The sequence below is a fragment of the Wyeomyia smithii genome, chromosome 3 (assembly GCF_029784165.1).
Source record: "Wyeomyia smithii strain HCP4-BCI-WySm-NY-G18 chromosome 3, ASM2978416v1, whole genome shotgun sequence".
Classification (NCBI taxonomy): Eukaryota; Metazoa; Arthropoda; class Insecta; order Diptera; family Culicidae; genus Wyeomyia; species Wyeomyia smithii.
In genome coordinates, this window is record NC_073696.1 from 147,505,038 (window position 1) to 147,525,567 (window position 20,530).

The window sequence follows — 20,530 nt, forward strand, 5'->3', positions numbered from 1 at the left end:
TATATATATATATATTTATAAATATATATATATATATATATATATTTATAATATATATATATATTTATAAATATATATATATATATAAATATATAAATATATATATATATATAAATATATATATATATATTTATATATTTATATATATATATATATTTATATATATATAAATATATATATTTTTTTTTTTTTTTTGTTTCAGGTGGAGGGGGAAATTTGCATCCAAACCCCTGAGGTGACCAACCTCAGGGAGTGTGGGGTTGGTTTGAATCAGTGACCGGACCCACTAAAACCCCTCCAGTCTCTAGCCCATAATACTCCCCGGGACCACCGCTAGGTATTGCTTCGGGGAGCGGCTTTTGTGCTCTGTGCACCCTCTTGGTTCTATAGATCTCTTTGCTAACTTAGCTAACTAACCTGGAGACTGGCCGTTAGCTAACACTGGCGTGTCGGTGGTCAACCTGTCGCCTGTTTTGCAATTCTAAAACTATTTGAGAGGCGGCTGTACAAACCGCCCTCCAAATGTTTGGCTCTTTACACATCTTCCGAACTAGGTTGTCCGGAGTGGTGTCTGGCCCGCTCACTACCATCATGTCGCTCCGCGCATGCACAAAACGAGGGCACACGAAGAAGACATGCTGAGCAGTTTCTTCCGCATCCGCACACTCGGGACACATGGGGGACCCCGCATGCCCGAATCTGTGTAGATACTGCCTGAAGCAACCATGACCTGACAGAATCTGTGTCAAGTGGAAGTTAACTTCTCCATGGCGCCTCCCGACCCATCCGGATACGTCCGGAATAAGTCGATGCGTCCATCTACCCTTTGCGGAATTGGACCATTCCTGCTGCCATCTGATCATCGAGAATGACCTTCTGGTGCCTCGTATACCCCTTGTGTCACGTTGATCGAAGCATTCTACGTCCTCCTTAATGGCTATGCTGATAGGCATCATGCCGGACAGGACGCAGATTGCGTCGTATGACACTGTACGGTACGCGCTCACAACCCTCAGGCATATGAGCCTGTAGGTACTTTCCAGTTTTCGACGATGACTGTTGGTACCTAACGCTTTGGACCACGCTGGCCCACCATACCTAAGTATGGACGAAACCACGCTGGCAAGAAGTTTACGCTTGCTGCCATATACCGCTGAGCTAATGGACATCATTCGAGATAGTCCTGCAGCGGCCGTTGAAGCCCTCTTACAGGCATAGTCGACGTGACTCTTAAATGTGAGCTTATCGTCAACCATAACCCCCAAGAGCTTCAAGGAACGCCTTGAGGTAATGGTGCAGTCACCGACTCTGACCACCGCCTGTTGCTCTAATTTGCGGTTGTTCACAACCGTAACCTCCGTTTTATGGTGCGCTAACTCCAGTTTCCTAGAGTGCATCCAGTCTTCGACCTTGCGTATGCAGTGCGCGGCCGTCAACTCGACCTCTTCGATCGACTCGCCGTAGACCTCTAGCGTGATGTCGTCTGCGAAACCGACGATCACAACCCCTACAGGGAACTTTAGTTTCAACACCCCGTCATACATGACATTCCACAACACCGGGCCCAGGATGGAACCTTGCGGTACCCCTGCGGTGATTGGGACGCACTTCTGACCCTCCTCCGTGTTGTAAACTAGTACCCGATTCTGGAAATAATTTTCCAAAATCTTGTACAACGACACCGGTACGTGGATGCTCCTAAGCGCGAGCGCTATGGAGTCCCAACTGGCGCTATTGAATGCATTCTTCACGTCAAGCGTGACGATTGCGCAATAGCGAATGCCCCAACTCTTACGCTGGAGTGCTACCTCTGCCGTCTTGGTGACAGAGAGAATAGCATCCAGCGTGGATCTACCTTTCCGGAAGCCGAACTGGTTACTTGCCAGACCGTTTACACCCTCTGTGTACTTCACCAGTCTGTTGAGGATAATCCTCTCAAGCACCTTGCCCGTAGTGTCCAGCAGACAGATAGGTCTGTATGCCGATGGGTCCCCTGGCGGTTTCCCAGCCTTCGGCAACAGCACCAATCTCTGTCGCTTCCACCTGTCCGGAAAGAGGCAGTCATCCAGGCACTTCTGCATGACTGCTCGAAATAGATCAGGGGCCACTTTCATGGCCGTCCTGATGGCCAAGTTCGGGATTCCATCCGGTCCCGGTGCCTTGCTCACCTTTAGGGAGTTGGCGATCACGATGAGTTCCTCATTCGTAACCCTTACCTCCTCCACAACCTCTGCACGGCTGCCGTCTCTCACGGATTGGATGCCCGGCAGGTTGGCCGACCATCCCTGGTCTGTGTCTGAGATACTGGAACGTCGGACGTGAGACTCAGCAACCGGAGGCCAAGGATTTGGCTCGTGTCGTGGAAAGAGTCCCTCGATGATGCGCTCCAGCATCGCTGGTGATCGCTCTGCAGGCGCCAACACGCCTTTGGTCTTCGCCATTACGACTCTGTAGGCGTTGCCCCACGGATTCGTATTGGCACTCGCGCATAGCCTATCGAAGCAGGCCCTTTTGCTCGCCTTTATCGCACTTTTAAGCGCCGATCTTGCAGATCCGAATACTACACGGCGCTCTACCCTCTGTGCATCGGTACGTGCACGTTGCAACATCCGTCTTGCACGGAGGCACGCGCTACGGAGGTCCGCTATCGCGTCGGTCCACCAGTATACCGGTGACTTACCATTCCTAGGTTGGCGGGTCCTAGGCATGGTGGCGTCGCACGCCCGTGATAATGTGGCAACTAATTGGTCAGCACTCGGGCGGAGCCAACTGCCCCCCTCGCGCTCTCTTCTCATTGCTTCTGCAAATACCTCGGCATCGAAATGCGATGTCTTCCACCCGCGGACGGTCGGAGTATTGGCTCTACCCGTCGCCTGCCGCCTCACGTTCTGGACTACGCTATAGCAGACCGACTGGTGGTCACTATAGGTGTAGCCATCGTCTACCCTCCAGTTCACGATCAGTCCTGGGCTGGAGAACGTCACGTCGATGATCGACTCCGCACCATTTCTGCTGAATGTACACTTGGTTCCAACGTTGGCCAGATCTAGGTTGAGCTTTGCCAAAGCTTCCAACAAGATCTGACCCCTCCGGGTCGTGCGGCGGCTTCCCCACTCAACAGCCCAAGCGTTGAAGTCGCCCGCCACTACTAAGGGTGTTAGTCCCGTCAGCTCCATAGATAACAAATCGACCATCTGGGTGAACCTTTCGATAGACCAACGCGGCGGAGCATAACAACTGCAGTAGAACACTCCGTCCACCTTGGCAACCGCGTATCTTTCATTTGAGGTTGACACAACCTCCTGAACCGGGAACTTGCTGGTCGTGCATATGGCCGCCGTACTGGACTTATCTGCAACCCAATTACCGTTTCCGGGAGGAATGCAGTAGGGGTCCGATACGATTGCGATGTCCGACCGCGACTCAGACGCTGCTTGGTATAGCAGCTGCTGTGCCGCATAGCAATGGTTCAGGTTCAATTGTGTCACCCTCACGCCCGTGGTTTCGTGGCCGCCTTACCGGCTGGGCACCGTGGGCCTCCCATAAAGTGCTTGGCGTCCCGTTTTCCAGTACATACCAAGCACTTGGGAGGCTCCCCGCAGTCTTTAGCTTTATGGCCAGCACCACCACAACGCCTACATAACTGGCTCCTATCGGGCCCCTTGCAGGTCCAGGACTTGTGTCCTCCCTCGAAACACCTGAAACAAACGTCCGGCTAATGGAGTATGCTCAGGGGACATACTGACCAGCCAACCTTAAGTTTGGCTGTCTTCAGGGCCAGAGTTGCATCGGCCGATGCAAGCCGGAAAGTGGCCACCTGGGTCCCCGCTGGACCCTTTCGGAGGCGAATTACCTCAGTGGCTACTTCCACTCCGCACTTCTCCTTGAGGGCCTGTGCAATATCGCACCTCTCGGTGATTTCATCCAGGTTTTTGAGCTGGAGAGTCACCTCTGAGGTGAGTGCCCGAATTTGCACATCTTTCCCGAGGACCTGCTCGGCTACCGTCTTGTAGGCAGCGCCCTTGTTTTTAGCATCCTTACGGAGCTCAAGGATCATCTCGCCGGTGCGAGAACGACGGATGGTCCGCACATCCGCTCCCAGATCCTTGAGCTGGGTTTCGCCTCTCATTTTCTTCAAGACTTCGGAGTACTTGGACCCCTCCGTCTTGAGTATGAGGGCGTCGCCCCTGCTTCGCGCCTTCTTTCCCATTTTTGGACGATTTGTCGCCTTCTCGTCGTTGCGCTTGCTGTCTTTTTGGCGCTTCCTTCCTCCCACGGTAACCCAAGGGTTTCCCGTAGCTGCCACTTCGGCAGACTTTTCGGCGGACTTGGAGGCCGTTGGTGTGCTATCTCGCGGGCTTAGCACAACCAACCGTTTCTTGCTGTTCTCGGGGGCTTCCCCCGGAGACTGCCTTGCTCTTTTTGCGGCTGACCCGGAGGCGCAAACCGCTGCAAACGTGCAGGTGTCCGTTTGGACCGACTTCGTCGCCCTTCCGGTCACCTCCGTTGCATTCTTCTCTGCAGCCACCGCTCTTGCCTTGAGCTCGGCGTGCTCCTTCTTCGCAGCATCGACGGAGGACCGAAGCATGTAGAGAGCCTGCTTCAGGTACTTCGTCGTGTTGGTGCGACTTTTCGCAAACTCGATTATGGCATCGAGCTGCTCCGACAGCGCTACTACCTTCGGTAGCGTGTCTCGCTGTCTTCCGACCGCCTTTATCAACAGTGGACCAGCCACTGCGATGTCTTGCGTCGATCCGGTAGGCGTACTGCCTTTGCCGTCTTCGCAGGCGTCCTTTACTGCATCCATCTCCGCCTTTCTCGGCGGAGACCTCTGGATGCCTCCTCGTGCAAACGGGTTTTTCAACCCATCTGCGCCCAATTGTTGATCTTCATTTTTTTCAATATTCATTCTTGTTAATTGGGTCCCCCTTCCAGCCGCTATCCTTATCCATACTGGAGTGGTCGCCTATCTGGTCCCATGGTAGTCTATGCCGAAGCAGTGAGGCCATGGCTAGGGGCGGCTGCCATAGCGCCTTATGAGCAACTATGACACCCCCGACCGGCGCAAGTCAGGAAAGGACATCTGATCCCACTCCTGCCCGGTTACCACCGGGCAATGAATTTGGAACGTACTGGAAGGCCTGCCAGGTTTTACGGGACGGAGACCCCTGCACCGGTTGTTGTCTCGCCGTTTCAAGCCGTTGTCACACGACCTTACTAAGGGAGCTCGGCGCAGGTGCCAGCCCAGAATCGTGGTACGAAAACGAAATCCGACTCTTATCATATGGCGTTGCGACCAGTTACCGTAATTGGGAACTTACTGGCATCAATCCCAATGGGCGAATTAGTGCATTTGGGTGGTGGGAGCGGCACTATTCGCTCCGTCAGAGCTGCTTCCGGATAATGTGGCTTTTGTGAGAATTCGGCGGCCCAATGCCTGAGTCTCACCACAACCTAGGCTAGCTCTCGCTGATGGTCCGGGACTGCGTTCTTGCAGTTAGCACTTCCGTGGCCTACGGTAATCGCCAAATACCGACCCGTGGTGGCATACAGCTCTGCCAAATAAATATATATATATATATATATATATATATATATATATATATATATATATATATATATATATATATATATATATATATATATAATTCATTGTCTTTCAAAAAGAACATTTCACATTTGTTATCAGTTAAAAAAAAAAAGAGTGTACATACAAATATCGTTGACTTGAATTATTGAAAATACAGTTCACGTTTGCAAGGTTCATAAAAAATAACTTAGAGACAATAAAACTGAATAAAACTTATTTGTATTCTCGAAGAAAATCGAAAGTAGAATGAAGTTTTTTTCTGGCAACTGTTTCCAGAAGTTCTTCTTCACATCTGGGATGAGTAGAAAAAATCACAGGAGGGTTGTGTGCAAAGCCACGACCGCAAGGTTGAAGTAGAATACTTTTACACAGCTCTACTTACGACTGTAAATTAACCTACGGCCGGCGTATCGGTTCGCGCCGGTTATCGCGTTTAGCCTGGCAGAGGCCTAATGCGCACGGCCAACACAATAGAAAGGTGTTTTCGCATTGAAAATTAGACACGGCTTTACTGGAGTAAGTGTTGGCAAATGCATCTACTGCTAATACCGCCGCTATCGTACGAAAAATGACGCGCGTCTAAGAACACCCGAACTGTTTCGCCGTGCCGCTTCCATTTACTTCCTTATTACATCGGCCCTAGGGAAGAACCGGCTGCACCTACCGCTGAGGTTGTTACCATACTGCTACTGGTACCCAAAGCTATTAACTCTTCAAATTAAGTGTTTTATTTGTCCTCAAAAGAACAATTGTTCAATTCCATATCGGATATGATCGCAGCTCTGTAATATTACCGACAGTAATATTCTTCTAAGCAAAATGATCCTACTTTTCCATTAGAGGAAGTGCCGGCTGATGTACCGCAAAAATCTCGCCCGATCACTCGCGTTGGCGTTCAGCCTGGCAGAGGCCGGAGACGTGGTGACCAACCACAGGGCAAGTGATTTGTTTAATTTGAAGGCAGCCATAGGCGCGACCCGCTGCTATGGTCTGTTACTGCTGAGTGCCGATATCTGCTGTTACTGCTGTCAACGTTGTGGACGGTCCATCCAGTTCACCTTCCGACTAATGAATGTAGCTAGTTTTCCCAGAAACACATTTTTATAGCCGAAGGGTGCTACGTAATAGGCAACGCCTTTCAGTTCAGGTTTACCATTTCCTTATGTTCTTTAGACGAATTATTCCACAATTCGCATTTGATTTTTGTATCCAGCGAATAAACACCGATGGTGCTCTCACACACGCAACGGTTTTAACCCGTATCTTATTGCGGTTTGTAACATCAAGCGATTTCGTTTGCTCGCTGTTGCGTGTTGCATCATGTTGCAACTTGGCAACTGGGAGACGACGGAATTCTGTTACTGCTGATTGATTGAATCGACTTCATATTAGCTCTGCATAGTCGAACTAACTGTCTTTGTGAATGCGGTCTAACAGGGCAGTTTGTTATTCAAAGTTGGTCATGCTGATCGCAGCCTTTGCGCTGCCCCTACAGTGGGGAGTTTACTAAATAAATTAAAAGTAAAAATAAGAACAACTACAACAGAATTTGATTGCGGTGCGGTATTTTATTTATTTTAAAACTATTCATCACATATAGGTAAAATTTGAAAAAAAAACTATCTTATTTTGTTGAATATAAATCATCTTATTTTATTTAAAACTATTCATCACATATAGGTACACTCTTTAGACATATTTATATGTTCCAAGAGTTCTATTTTTCGCCTTTCCAAAACAGCCTAAATATAAAAAATCGGTTGAAAAATAACCGTAATAAACATGAAAATGTGAGCTAAGGTAAAAAACAGGGTTCTGACCATAACTAATAATTTTTGGGGTATTTGAAAAACTTCAAGTAAATGCGCAAGTAACTTTTGACTAAAGCTACAACCCACACTAAGTCACATCGAAAGTTTTTGCATTTTTTCATCATTTGTAGCACCGTGAAATAAATGTGCGATAGAAGCCAAAAATTTTGGTTTTCTTTATAAAATATATAACTTAGCCAAATATCAACCGATTTCCACAAAACTTTTATTTGATACGGAATTGAATATACTTTCGGAATAATAGTGTATTTGTGGTATGTTTCTTACAAAAATAGACGGCAAATTCAAAATTAAATAGAAAAATTGCGCGAAAAAGTATAAAATTGGATATAAACTCAAATAACTTAACATGTTTTATTGAAATTAGAACAAACCTGTATATATTTTGAAAGCTCTATTTGTCTTCTTTCTAAAACTGCTTTAATATTGAAAATCGGTTTACAAATGACTGAGTTAAAAAAAAATTATATTCGCTGAGGTCCAAAAAACCGTATTTTGACCATAACTTCAGATTTTGAAGGTGTTTGGAAAATTTATAGTATGAGCGAATGTTACACTCAACAAGACCTACAACCTACACTAGGTCACTTCAGAAGTTCTTGTCTTTTTTTTTTTCATTTGTAGCACAGTGTTTTTTGTTTATTTGCCTTGAAAAAAGCATTTTGCGGTACAAAATCGGTTAATGATTACAACTTTGGAGCTGCCCTAACATTGGGGGAATTAAGATACACGGACAACATGCACTGGTATGTTTCTTACAAAAATAGACGGCAAATTCAAAATTAAATAGAAAAATTGCGCGAAAAAGTATAAAATTGGATATAAACTCAAATAACTTAACATGTTTTATTGAAATTAGAACAAACCTGTATATATTTTGAAAGCTCTATTTGTCTTCTTTCTAAAACTGCTTTAATATTGAAAATCGGTTTACAAATGACTGAGTTAAAAAAAAATTATATTCGCTGAGGTCCAAAAAACCGTATTTTGACCATAACTTCAGATTTTGAAGGTGTTTGGAAAATTTATAGTATGAGCGAATGTTACACTCAACAAGACCTACAACCTACACTAGGTCACTTCAGAAGTTCTTGTCTTTTTTTTTTCATTTGTAGCACAGTGTTTTTTGTTTATTTGCCTTGAAAAAAGCATTTTGCGGTACAAAATCGGTTAATGATTACAACTTTGGAGCTGCCCTAACATTGGGGGAATTAAGATACACGGACAACATGCACTGTGGAAGCTATTTTACAGTCAGTAAATTCGACGGGTGCGACAGATTTAAATTGCTAGGATGCAACACAGAATGCTTGCTTGCGTTGACAAAAATTATTAACTTTCAATGACTTGTTCATTTGCCTTGAAAAAGGCATTTTGATTTCCAACATTGGATTTCCCGATGGCAATCTTCATGTTTCCCCAACACGGGGGGAATAATGGCTGTCTGGCGACACACGCTGAGAAAAACCGCGCTGCTCCTGAGACGTTGTGACCAACCACAGGGCTAGTGCTGCTGCTGAGGAAGAACGACTGCTGTTGTCGCTGTCTAGAACTATTATGAGCGGCTCCAGCTGAAACATGCTCTTATATAGGTCAAATAGCATGTTTTCAAATGCAAGGTATATGATCCTGTCGACCCTGCTTGGGAAGCAAGCATAAAACGACCAATCAGAGGTCGAATTTTTCGTTTTGACAAGGCTTGACTATTTTAAATAGTACAATAGTTTGAATAATAAAATTACAATTATCTTATTTTGGGAAGAATCTTAGAATATTTTCCAGTCTATTGCTGCAAGAACGAAGGAAATCCATCGAATACTAACCGATTTATTAGCATTTGAAATTGGACATATTTTTCACTTTTTTCGGTTTTAGATTTTCATTTCACATCCCTATGTAGCCGAACTTCCTGAGAGAAGTATTCTACTTCAAAAAAAGTGTTCAGGAGTGTGGCCTTACCGTCTGTATCAATTTTTTGTGGGCTCTCAAGGAATTTAATTGTAGACTCTATGTCTAACGAGCTTTCGTCTATCAGCTGTAGTTGCTCTTTGATAAATAACATGCACCGGTTCATGCTACAATCCGTTAAAACCAAATCGCTATATTGCAATTGTATGGTCCAAAAATGTTGGGTCAAAATAGACTGTTCACATGGTAGACACAAAAAGGAATAATAATAAATGCCGTGGCCGTCTTAGAATGTGTGGAGACAGATATGCTTTTATTTTTTGTATATATAGGAAAAAATAAAGGCAAACGAGTCCCATCTTTTATTTCCAAGCCTGGAAATGTTTTAGAACTCATGGAAATACATAAAGCTTCACCTCATGAACATATAGTTGAATAAAACATACTTTTAGTCAAATCATAGTTATTTGCTATAAATTCAAGATTAGAATTTCATTTGCAATTTTCTCAACTGTGAGCACATTTTCATATGGGACTCTTTTGCTTTTATGGGCAGTATAAGAGTCCGCTTTTATTATCAACAACTGTGATTTGTAGGCCATTGATGGTGATACAATTTTGTATCGCTCTCGAGTAAGAGTGAAATCACTGTGGACAGATTCTGGCATGCTGAAGTAACCGCAACATAATTTGAAATAAACTTTTTACTGCTAGGTTATATCAGTTTATTAAAATAAAGAACTTAGGCCCTTTTCAAAGCTTGGGATAGTTTTATTGTCATACAAATTGCGTATCGGCAGGCTAACCATCTATTTCTATAAAGTTTCATAAAAAACAGAGAGGCTAAAGCAGGTATTAGACGAAGCAACTATTTGCTATTTTTCAATACAGATTTTATTTTGTGCAAATAAAAATCGTACGTAATCGTGGTGGAGTTGGTACGAATTTTCTAAGGATATCGGACATTTTGACATAAAATGGACATAACTCAAAAATGCCACCAACGATTTTTTTTTAAATTTACCCAGAGGTGAAGACCATCATAACGAACAAACTGGCATTTACCGTTTTCATGGTACTTTTATTTTATAATAACGGTCTCAGGAGCACCGTGTGATGGGCTACACGCTACATTTCAGACTACGCCATAGACCATCGCACGGTGACGTCACGCACCTGAGTTTGACAGCTACTGGTAACTTTGTTTACCTTCGGGTGATGCAGTTTTGTTCTTAATTACAGCATATCATTTCAATTGTGATCAAAATGACGGTTAAATGTTGTGCTTGAGGTGCCAGTACACTAAAAAAACATTTAAAAATTGAGCAGCATTTTCACTACGCGCGCGATTGATACATTAGAAAAAAGCAAAAATTCTAAAACGCAAACAAAGTTACCACTAACTGTCAGAAAAGTGAGGTTACAGAGATTCGGTGAGATAGTCTATACAACTCACATGCAACGCAACCCGCACGCAATGGCAATAATGACTACCGTTTGTTCAGAGCTTTCATCTGAACGCCGTCGTCGTTCAACACTTCTCTGCACCTTCAAGTGCGGCAGCGTAGACGCCATCAGTTAGGGGCCGTTCAATATTTACGTAAGCAAACAGGGGGGGAGGCGGGTATGCAATTTTCTTACGCTATGTTACAGGGGAGAGAGGGGGGAGAATTAATTATCTTACGTAAGAAAAATATTGTTATTGCAGTTGTTCAAATACCCATGTTCATGAAAGCGTTGAGGTCAGAATAAATGGAAGAAAATTACGGAATTACTCGAATAAAGGACAGAAGAGCAAACGAAGTACACTGGGGTCTTTTTTTACGCGGTTGGTTGTACCGCGTTGAAAAAATCCGCGTATAGAAAAACCGCGTAATTTTAAAAAATCGCGTAAAAAAACTCCATTCAATAATAAGATCCGATTAAAAATAACGGCACGTGAGTAAATATAAACATGAAAAATGATATAAAAATGGTAACGAAACACACAAAATAAGTTTTAGTGATTCTTTTTTTTTTTTGTCGAGTTCTAGGCTGTAGCATATTGCTTATTGGTTCTCGGCCCGACTCGTGAGTGCCTTTTTGTAAAAGTTCATAACAAGCCGGCCGAGATGACAACTGTCTGTCACTTGGACGCCGTTCCTCGGGAGGAGGACTTGTTAGAACTACCTTGGCTATTATGATTATATAGTCCTCTAGTCATTCGTCAAATATTTGTCTTCTAATCTAGTTGTTATAAATGAACTCCATATAATTGATCATATCTTGTATTGATGCCCCTTACGTTAATTACTCACTTTCCTAACATGTCTTGTAAGTCCAGGGCATGTCAATACATCATTATTAAATGCAAAAAAAACTGCACTGCAGTAAATATACATTCTTTGCTTGAACGGTGACAATCATAAGTTAGTGAATACTAATGTTTATGATTGGTTCCTTTCTAATCCAATTGCAAATTGTCTTTCAAAATCCGCCATTGATTGTATAACTGCTTTATTGCTGGCAAAAATACCAGCTTAGAGCATTCCTAGCTTTGTCTTTTGAAAGGCGATGATTGAAGAGAAAAAATGAAATTAAAAGTATACCACAACTAGCTGTCCTACAAAGCCGTCTTGGTCTAAAGGTTCATTAAAAGTTACTCTGTTGTTCTTCATGACAGGCATACAGTGGTCGCACCCTTGTATTTTCAGCTTTTGCTTTATCATCCAATATCCCAACATAACGCATGAAAACGGATTGCCTTAATCGTGTCATAGGATATTCTTTTAGATAAAAGTTTACTGTATGCTCACATATCTCAGTATATATATATATATATCATATAACAAGATGATTGGTAAACCAATTGGTAGTAATTACCTTCATTACTCTGTTACTAGTTCTTTTCTAATAGCTTCTATTGCACGCTATAATAAACATAAGTGCAAAACCAGATTTTATTTCATAAAACATCATTCGCACATCAACGTCATAGTCGCATTTATTCTTAGTATTAATATGAGAAACATAACATTACAACCTGAAACAAGTTAAAATTATATAACCTCAAAATATTTTTAAAGTGTTAAATAACATTCATAGCCTAGTTTACTATTTATCTCGAATTTTTAGATTTAATGCTATAAAGGATTACTTACCACTTGGATACCTTGGATACATCAGAAAAACGTCGTAACTAATACTACTAGGGGTCTACCTAAATACCTATCTATTCGAAATCCATTTCCGAATTGATCCCACTCATAGGTCCTTCAATGTCGCTGTATCCCTCAAATTCCGAGTCTAGTATTGGACTACCGGTACTGTCCCAATCGGATTCGGTCGACATTTCATACTCTGATTCAACCATCGAATTGAACAATTCCTTTGACATCCTTTTTATATTCGTTTTAGTCAATGCCGCCTCCTGCCATACTTGTACTGGAATCTCACTTCTCACAATATCCTGACGTATACATGTTCGCCAAGTGTAAGCGGGCCGTCCTTTCTACTTCTTGTCATTAATTTTATACTCCAGAGCTGTTTTCAGTATGCCTGTATTCTCACTTCTTAGTATGTGTCCATAATAGTTGATTCTCGCTATTCTGATATTATTATTTATCGTGTGACCGTCCAACCAATTAGGTGCTATGTGAGCATTATTGTCCTGTTGATTTGATTTCTGCTCCATCTCTAAATTGTCCGGGTTCATTTTCATTAATCTAGAGCTTCCCTCAACCCACGATTCATTTGGTTGACTTTGAGTTGCCTCACATCTTTCCAAACTACTTTGAATTTGTCTGTTGTTTTGTCCGTTTTCGCTTACTATCAGTTCTTCCTTGCTCAAGCTTCTTAACGTCAGCAGCATTTCGTCTTCCATGTTTCTCAGCGAATTTCTGTTGCTTTTCACGATCGTGGCTACTTCCATGGAATACGTTACCACTGGAGTGATCGTGCAATGGTATAATCTTTTAATGGTTTCCCAATCCAATGGATGATCTTTTAAAAACACACGAAGCGAGTAGAAGGCTTTGTAAGCTTTTTTAATGCGTTCGGCCGTTGTTGCCTTTCGTGTGAGGCTACTCGTGATAAAAGCGCCTAGATATCGCAGTATGGTGACCAGAGGCAGTGTGTATTTGCCTATACACATCGTTGATTGGTGTGTCGTATTATTTGTCGCGAAAGGGTCACGTATCAGTACTTTGGTTTTGTGCGTGTTTATTTCAAGCCCTATTGAATTCAACAGTGGTTCAATCACATCAAGCAATCTTGCCACGTCATCCTCTTCTTCGCAGATGAACAGCAGGTCGTCGGCATATCCCAATATGCAGGGAAGTTGTATTGTGCCTACGTGAGCTAACTTCAATTCCGGAATAAATTCGTGGACCGATTGCAGCACATGATGCAACAAGAGAATAAACAGTTGTGGGCTCAGAGGGCAGCCTTGTTTTATGCCTCTAGTTTTCTGCGAGGTGCAGTTCTCTGGCCGAACCATTGAATGGAGGTTGTCTCCCTCAAGCATCCATTTATTATTCCCCTGATAAGTGCCTTTGAAACTCCCATATCGGACAATATCACCGCCGCCTTCGAGGTATCTATCCTGTCGAATGCCTGTTTTAGATCAAGGGACACCAAAACTATTTTCTTCCCTTTCCTCCATTTTTCGTCCATAATACGTCGCAACACGAATATTTGGTCTGGGGCACTGCGCTTATGGTGAAAGGCCATTTGGTAAGCTGGGAGAGGTGGGACTTGCTGCCTTAGCCTGTTGAGTAATAGTTTGGCGTATATTTTATATGTGCTTGTGCAAAGTGTGATACACCTGTAGTCGTCTACATTTTTTGGATACAGAACCTTCGGGATCGGCACTTGGACAGTTTCACTCCATTCTTTGGGAACTATATTGGTTTTGAAAATTTGTATCTTGAAGTCTGTAATCTCTTGCAGAAGCTGTTCAGAGCCGTACTTCAGAAATTCGTTTTGTAAGTTGTCTAGTCCTGGAGCACTGTTGTTCCTTGATGTCATAATAATTTCGGCAATTTCCTGTGCTGTTGGTACCGGTCCTGCTTCTCGATAGTCGTTTTCCACTTCGTACTGCGAATTTATGTCATGTTGGACATGCGTAAGCGAGTGAAGTTTTTGTTCCCATTTTTGTATACTAATGTACTGCGCCTTCCTTGTCTGTTTATTTCTTTTATATCGCTTAATGAATCTAAACGTTTGAGTCATTTGTTTCAGGCTGTTTTCTCTCTCGATGCTATTTTAAAACCCATCCACCTTTTCGTTAAAGTGCTAATCGTAAGCTTTACGCTTCTCTATCCTCGCTTCCGCCGCTGCCTTTTTCAACACCACGTTGTCTCTCTCTGCTAGACTCTTTTGTTGAGCCATCATGTACTTCCTTGACGCTACCTTCCTTCTTGGGGTAGGAGGTGATGCTGGTGTGGTTAATATTGCGTTCGCCGCATCCGTCACCGCTAGTTTTATTCTTTTCCACTCGCTTTGAATGTTTTTATTGTCCACTGTATTTTCTAAGATTCTTGTCAATACTATCCTGGAAACGTTTTCTTTTCTGCTCATCCACTCTCAGAGCTTCAACATTGTACCTTCTTTTTCTGGTATTGTCATTAGCCATATTGTTAGTGTATCGCTGTCTATCATGTGTTAAATTTTCAGGAGTCGAATTTCTTCTCATGATGCATACAACCATTTTATGGTCGCTCCGGAGTTGCGGGTGAAAGAAGGCCTTTATCCTGGGAATCTTCATAAAGCTCATTTGGGTCATTATTATATGATCTAGCTGTGATAGACTTCTGCCATTATTCCATGTTACCTTCACTGAAGGCGACTCGCTAAAAGTTAGATAGTTTTTCAGTCGGAATCCATGCAAGAAGTTTTTCAATTGCAAGCCATTTTCATTACAGACATTATGGTGGAGGTTTTTTCCAATGTACTGTCTGTCCTCATCCACGAGGTCTTGAGTGACTATGTGTGCGTTAATGTCTCCAGCAATAACTACATTATTCCTTAAGCGCTTAGGCAGGCCAATCAAAAACCTAGCGATAAGGTTAAACTCTTCACTTTTTCGCCACACGCCTCTCCCAGATAGGAACACGAATTATCGCTGATTCGTCTGAATTGACCCTCCTTATACACATTGTTGGCCACCAGAATCGCGGTACCACCTCCGATACGGTCCCTAACTTCCTTGTTCGAGTTGGTGTTGAACCACATATAATTTTTTGACCCCAGAGAGCATTGAGCTAAACGTGTTTCCTGAAGGGCAACTATTGAGAAACCTTGCATGGCGAAGAAATCATCCATCGCTACTCGTTTTGATTCTTCTGAGCACCCTCTAACATTCCAGCTCACAAGATGAAACTGAGCCTTATTATTCTCTGCCAATCCTTGCATACTCCTCCCACAGCTCATATCCGAGGTGTCAGTCAGCTGCGAGACGTTAGTGCTCAATTTTTTTTTGCATGTTTGTTATACGGCTGACGGGCATCTGTATTTGTGATTCACTTGAAGAATTGTGTACAGTGTGCGTCTGACTTGGCATATGCAATCTTTGTACTACGCTATCGTAGTGACTACGAATTAACCCCATTGCGTTTCTTCCACCTATCCTATATGCAATTCTCAACACTCCCGCTGCGCTTGCACTACGATTAAACTGGATCATCGATCCTAGCTCGTGATAGACGTCAATTCTTCTATTAAATATTGCTGCCACTGCCGCAATTGTCTCCTGTCCTCCCCAGTAATTTGTTTCCGCAAGTCTCCTTAGAAATCCTTCGATCCTTGTTTCTGCATTATGACCCAAATGTTGCATTTCGCTGGTTGTGTCTTCCAACGAGATTCGGAAAGTCTCCATATGTATTCTTATATAGTCCACAACCTGACGCCTGAGCTGCCATATTTGGGTGGTATGCTCCTTTGAGCAAATTTCCGTATGATAGTACTAATCTATCAAGGCTGAAAAAAGGCAATGCCCGTCTCCTGGAATTCTTTTCACCAACACTACTCCTTCATCACAGTTTATTTGTTCCATTTTATCACTTATGTACTTATATACAACCATAGAAGTTCAACTGGACTTTAACACTTACTAATTAGTCTAGAACTTAAGCGTCTGAAATTATTAAATTATTGATTACATATTAGCGATGAATAATATAACAATAAGCATAAATATACATATATTATGTAACACATGAAGTAATATATAAGTAATATAAGTAAGTTATTACATAATTATAAATAAATATATAAATATAAGAAAAATGTAAATATGTATGTATATGTAAATAGACATAGATAGATGTAACAGTATATATAATTTATCATAGTAATATTGGTTTGTATTTACCTTCATTATTCCTGGCTGTTTACTTACTCACCCTTATATTTATATATATTTAATCTAAACGGACTTATCTTATTTCGCTGATCTGCTTTTCCCCACGAAATAACGCTCACCATCGACGTGACTCATTGTTGTTGTTTAGGATTGTGGGACCCAATGAAACATATAGGAGAAATCAAAAAGTGAAAGTGAACCAAGGTATTAGTGTAAGGTTTTTGTATGCTTATGAAAAAGTCTCGTTAATCTCTAAGTTTTTCTATTAATGCCTATAGGTCAATCGTGTTATCTAACGAAACAAACTATTATCTTATTTACGCGAGGATTTTGGTTTGTACGCCTTATAATGTTTCTAAAATCACGTAGACTCCTACGTGGGCAATCGGAATGGTTCATCGGTTGCAAGAGGATTTCGGGTATAAAATTAATTTAAACTTAGATATTTCAAACTTACCAACTTAACTTAAATTATTAATTAACACTTACTCTAAATATGAATGTTAAGATCACAAGAAGGTTGAGCCCTAGCAAATCTTTTGCTACTACGGGTACTCCTCGAAACTGGTTGTGTTTTATTCAGGCTCTTTTGAACAAATCACAAATACTTCCTCATACTCGCAATGTGCCACGACCAACCTGACACAACGATGCCCTATACGCTCTCCGATTCAAGCGCAGGGACAAAATAAGTTTTAGTGATTCTAAAATGAAAATTCATTGAAGAACATGACAATAACTTTTTTATAATAATTTTGCTACATGTTTAAGCTTTCGTTTTTTAAAAGGAAGTAAATCGCAACGACCCTGACTCGTATCGTTGCACAATTATTAATGTATTTTTGTTTCTTCTAACCGAATCAACGGAAATTGCCTATTTTTTGATAATAACAGCAAATATATTAAAAATATGCATTATTTAGATTAATTAAACAGAATATCTTATTGTCATGAACCATATGATTGATTTTTACTTTATTGGATTTACTTATACTAAACTTATTTAATACCGCGTAAAAATAATCTATCAAATCGTGTAAAAATAATCCGCGTTATTTAAAAAAACCGCGTTAAAAAAGAGCCCAGTGTACTGTGCTTACTTCATAATGATAAAACGAAAATAAAAAAAAACTATACATGCTGGCAGTAAGATCTTACTATGGGGGAGGGGGGGTCGAAGAGTGGAAAAATTTGTTTACGTAATTATTGAACGGCCCCTTATGCTCACCATTACTAATGCGATGCCAAAACCGATGGCAAAGAGGGAAACATGCATTACACACCACCTCTCTTCAGTGTCTGTTAATCTGTTTCGTTGTGGCTTTCTGTTTCCTCTCTCGACGTCATTGAAATTTGAGAGAGACCTCGTGGCCACGAGAGCTCAATGTCAATGTGGTGGTGTTCTTTCGTCGATGTATAGTTTCATTCGAACCTTTACATCCATTTTGTTCATTCGAAAACTTGAACCTCGTATAGTCCGCATAGTACACGTTTGTATTCTTACGCGTTGCTTACTCTTTAGATTGAAATTTTAACATCGTCATTTTAGCAACTAAAATTCGATAAACAAAGATAGGTTTTCTACTCATGCGAAGAGTTTAGAGGCAAAAAGATCATAAACATAATTTCAATTATCGTTGGACAAAACCTGCATAAAACTGAAACGCTTAGGCTGGGGGAATGATACTGGCATTGCATAATACAACGGCATCCGTCGAGCGAACTTTATCAGTTCTTCGACGGATCAAGAGTTATTTACGACTAAAACTGATCATTGGGAATCATGATGTGATAAATGCGAAAAAGGTTTCCTCTATGAAATGATGCAGATATCATTATTCTACGAGAAAATTATCGAAAAATTCGCGGTCATAATAAACTGTAGGATTTCATTGCCATATAGATAAATGTAGAGAAAAAAAATCAAAACTGTTATCACAACACTGTTGTTTCAGTGTTGCAAATGTTGATTGAACAGGTAGTCCACTTGGTCACGCGTCGCCTCTGGGCGACCGTTATTAATATCAAACTATTAAATGGCGACCACGAGTAATAACCTGCAATCACCGGATTGCAGTTAAGTCCGCGATGCCGCGCATAGTGAAGTATCAATACCAGTGAAACAGTAGAAGTGCAGAAGTTCGCGACCAAGCAATGAAAAGTGAAACAAAGTTATAGCGAACCAAAGTGAAAGCTCAAATATACGACGATGGAAACTTTAATCCAACAATGAACGACGGCATCGGTACCTAGAACGTTGAGACAATAAATATTAGCGGTGAAAAGAAAAAGTTAATTCGAGTAAAGAATGCGTAAGTGCGAAAAATAAAAAAAAAATCAATTACAAGATTTTACATGGTAAATACACGCGATCTGAACAATTAGAAGCAAAAACTATTTGAGACAATGAAAATTTTGCAGAAGCATTGTGATACAATCGTGACCTTTTGAACATTGTGTCATTCGTTCACAAAACTGATTGTACTACGATGAAGAGTAGCTGTCACAGACACGAAAACAACAGACAGACGAATCAGCGCAATGATAAAATCAACAGCAGAATCAACGACATACAGCAACAGCAAAATCAGCGTCATCAAACAGCAGTAGCAGTAGCATCATCATCCACAACAGCAACTACAACACCTATAGCAAAATAATCAAAAAATTGATCAACAATATAATCAACAATAATAATCAACAATATAATCAGCAACAAGCAGCAATAAAAAGAGACAGCAACAACTATGATAAGTAGTTTTTTTTTTGTACTAAATGACCAAGCGAAGGCTCTAAGAATTAGCCATTAGCCATGAAGAAATAGTAATATTTGAAGTAACAGCTTTTAAAATTTTACAAAAATACTATATGTGTTATTTCACTAAAATATTATAATTTTACGAAATATCATTCAATTATTCATTAAATAGCAGTATGAGTAATAGACATTACTACGCCTATATTAGCAAAAAATATAGCGCACGTACACAAACATATTAATAATATTTTTAAAAATTATTTTAAAAAGAAAATAATTTTCTCGTAATAATAATTTGCTTGTAGTTCAATAACGTAACTCAGTTTCTGTTCAGAAGTTGTACCATGAAAACACTTAAACCCACCATTTTTCTATACACCTTCACAAAATATTTTTTCACAATGATACATACTAAACAATTCACAAAACACATAAAAACCAACAAATGGAAAACACACCGTCATATCCTATACATACATATTAAAATCTTTACAATAATACCTACTTCACATCAAACCTAAATATATAAAATTATTTAACTTCACAGTTTCACAAAAATCCAATAAAAAGTCTTTCCTAACTAATCTTTTATAAACAATGCAAAATAATTTTTATTGAACAACAACATGCAAATTAACCAGCCAAATAAATTCAAAATCATTCTTTTAGCCATGTAGTAACAACTGATCAGGAAGGTCGACTATCCAGACAATTGTTACTAACAGGCACACATATCAATTTCAAATTTCATCTAAGTCAAAGTGCACATGATTGGAAAATAAATTTGCAATATCCACCAAAATCAATTTATAAATAGGCATAACAAAATTACAATAAACAATTTCAGCAACAAAATCTTAATTGTAATTGTAAATTATGAACATATTTTATCCAGAATTTAAACTAAGTCTTAACCATTATATCTTTAATGCATTATAATGTGGAAAAAGAGATAAACGAATTCAAAATAATATTAACCTGAGAAAAATTTTTTTTTGACTGCATCTAATAAAAGCACAATTTTTTATTTATCCAAAATTTATGTTGCCACGAGAACATGTGACCGATCAGTCCATGGACTCAGAACAACGAAACAAGTT

At 40.9% G+C, this 20,530-nt stretch overlaps 1 protein-coding gene across 1 annotated transcript; it reads right to left on the reverse strand.

The window, feature by feature from the left end:
• Window positions 1–12,820: 12,820 nt before the first annotated feature.
• On the reverse strand, window positions 12,821–13,807 carry LOC129728673 (uncharacterized). Its single transcript, XM_055687123.1, has one exon. It carries the CDS (start codon window positions 13,805–13,807, stop codon window positions 12,821–12,823), a length of 987 nt encoding a protein of 328 aa, XP_055543098.1.
• Between the last annotated feature and the right edge of the window lie 6,723 nt (window positions 13,808–20,530).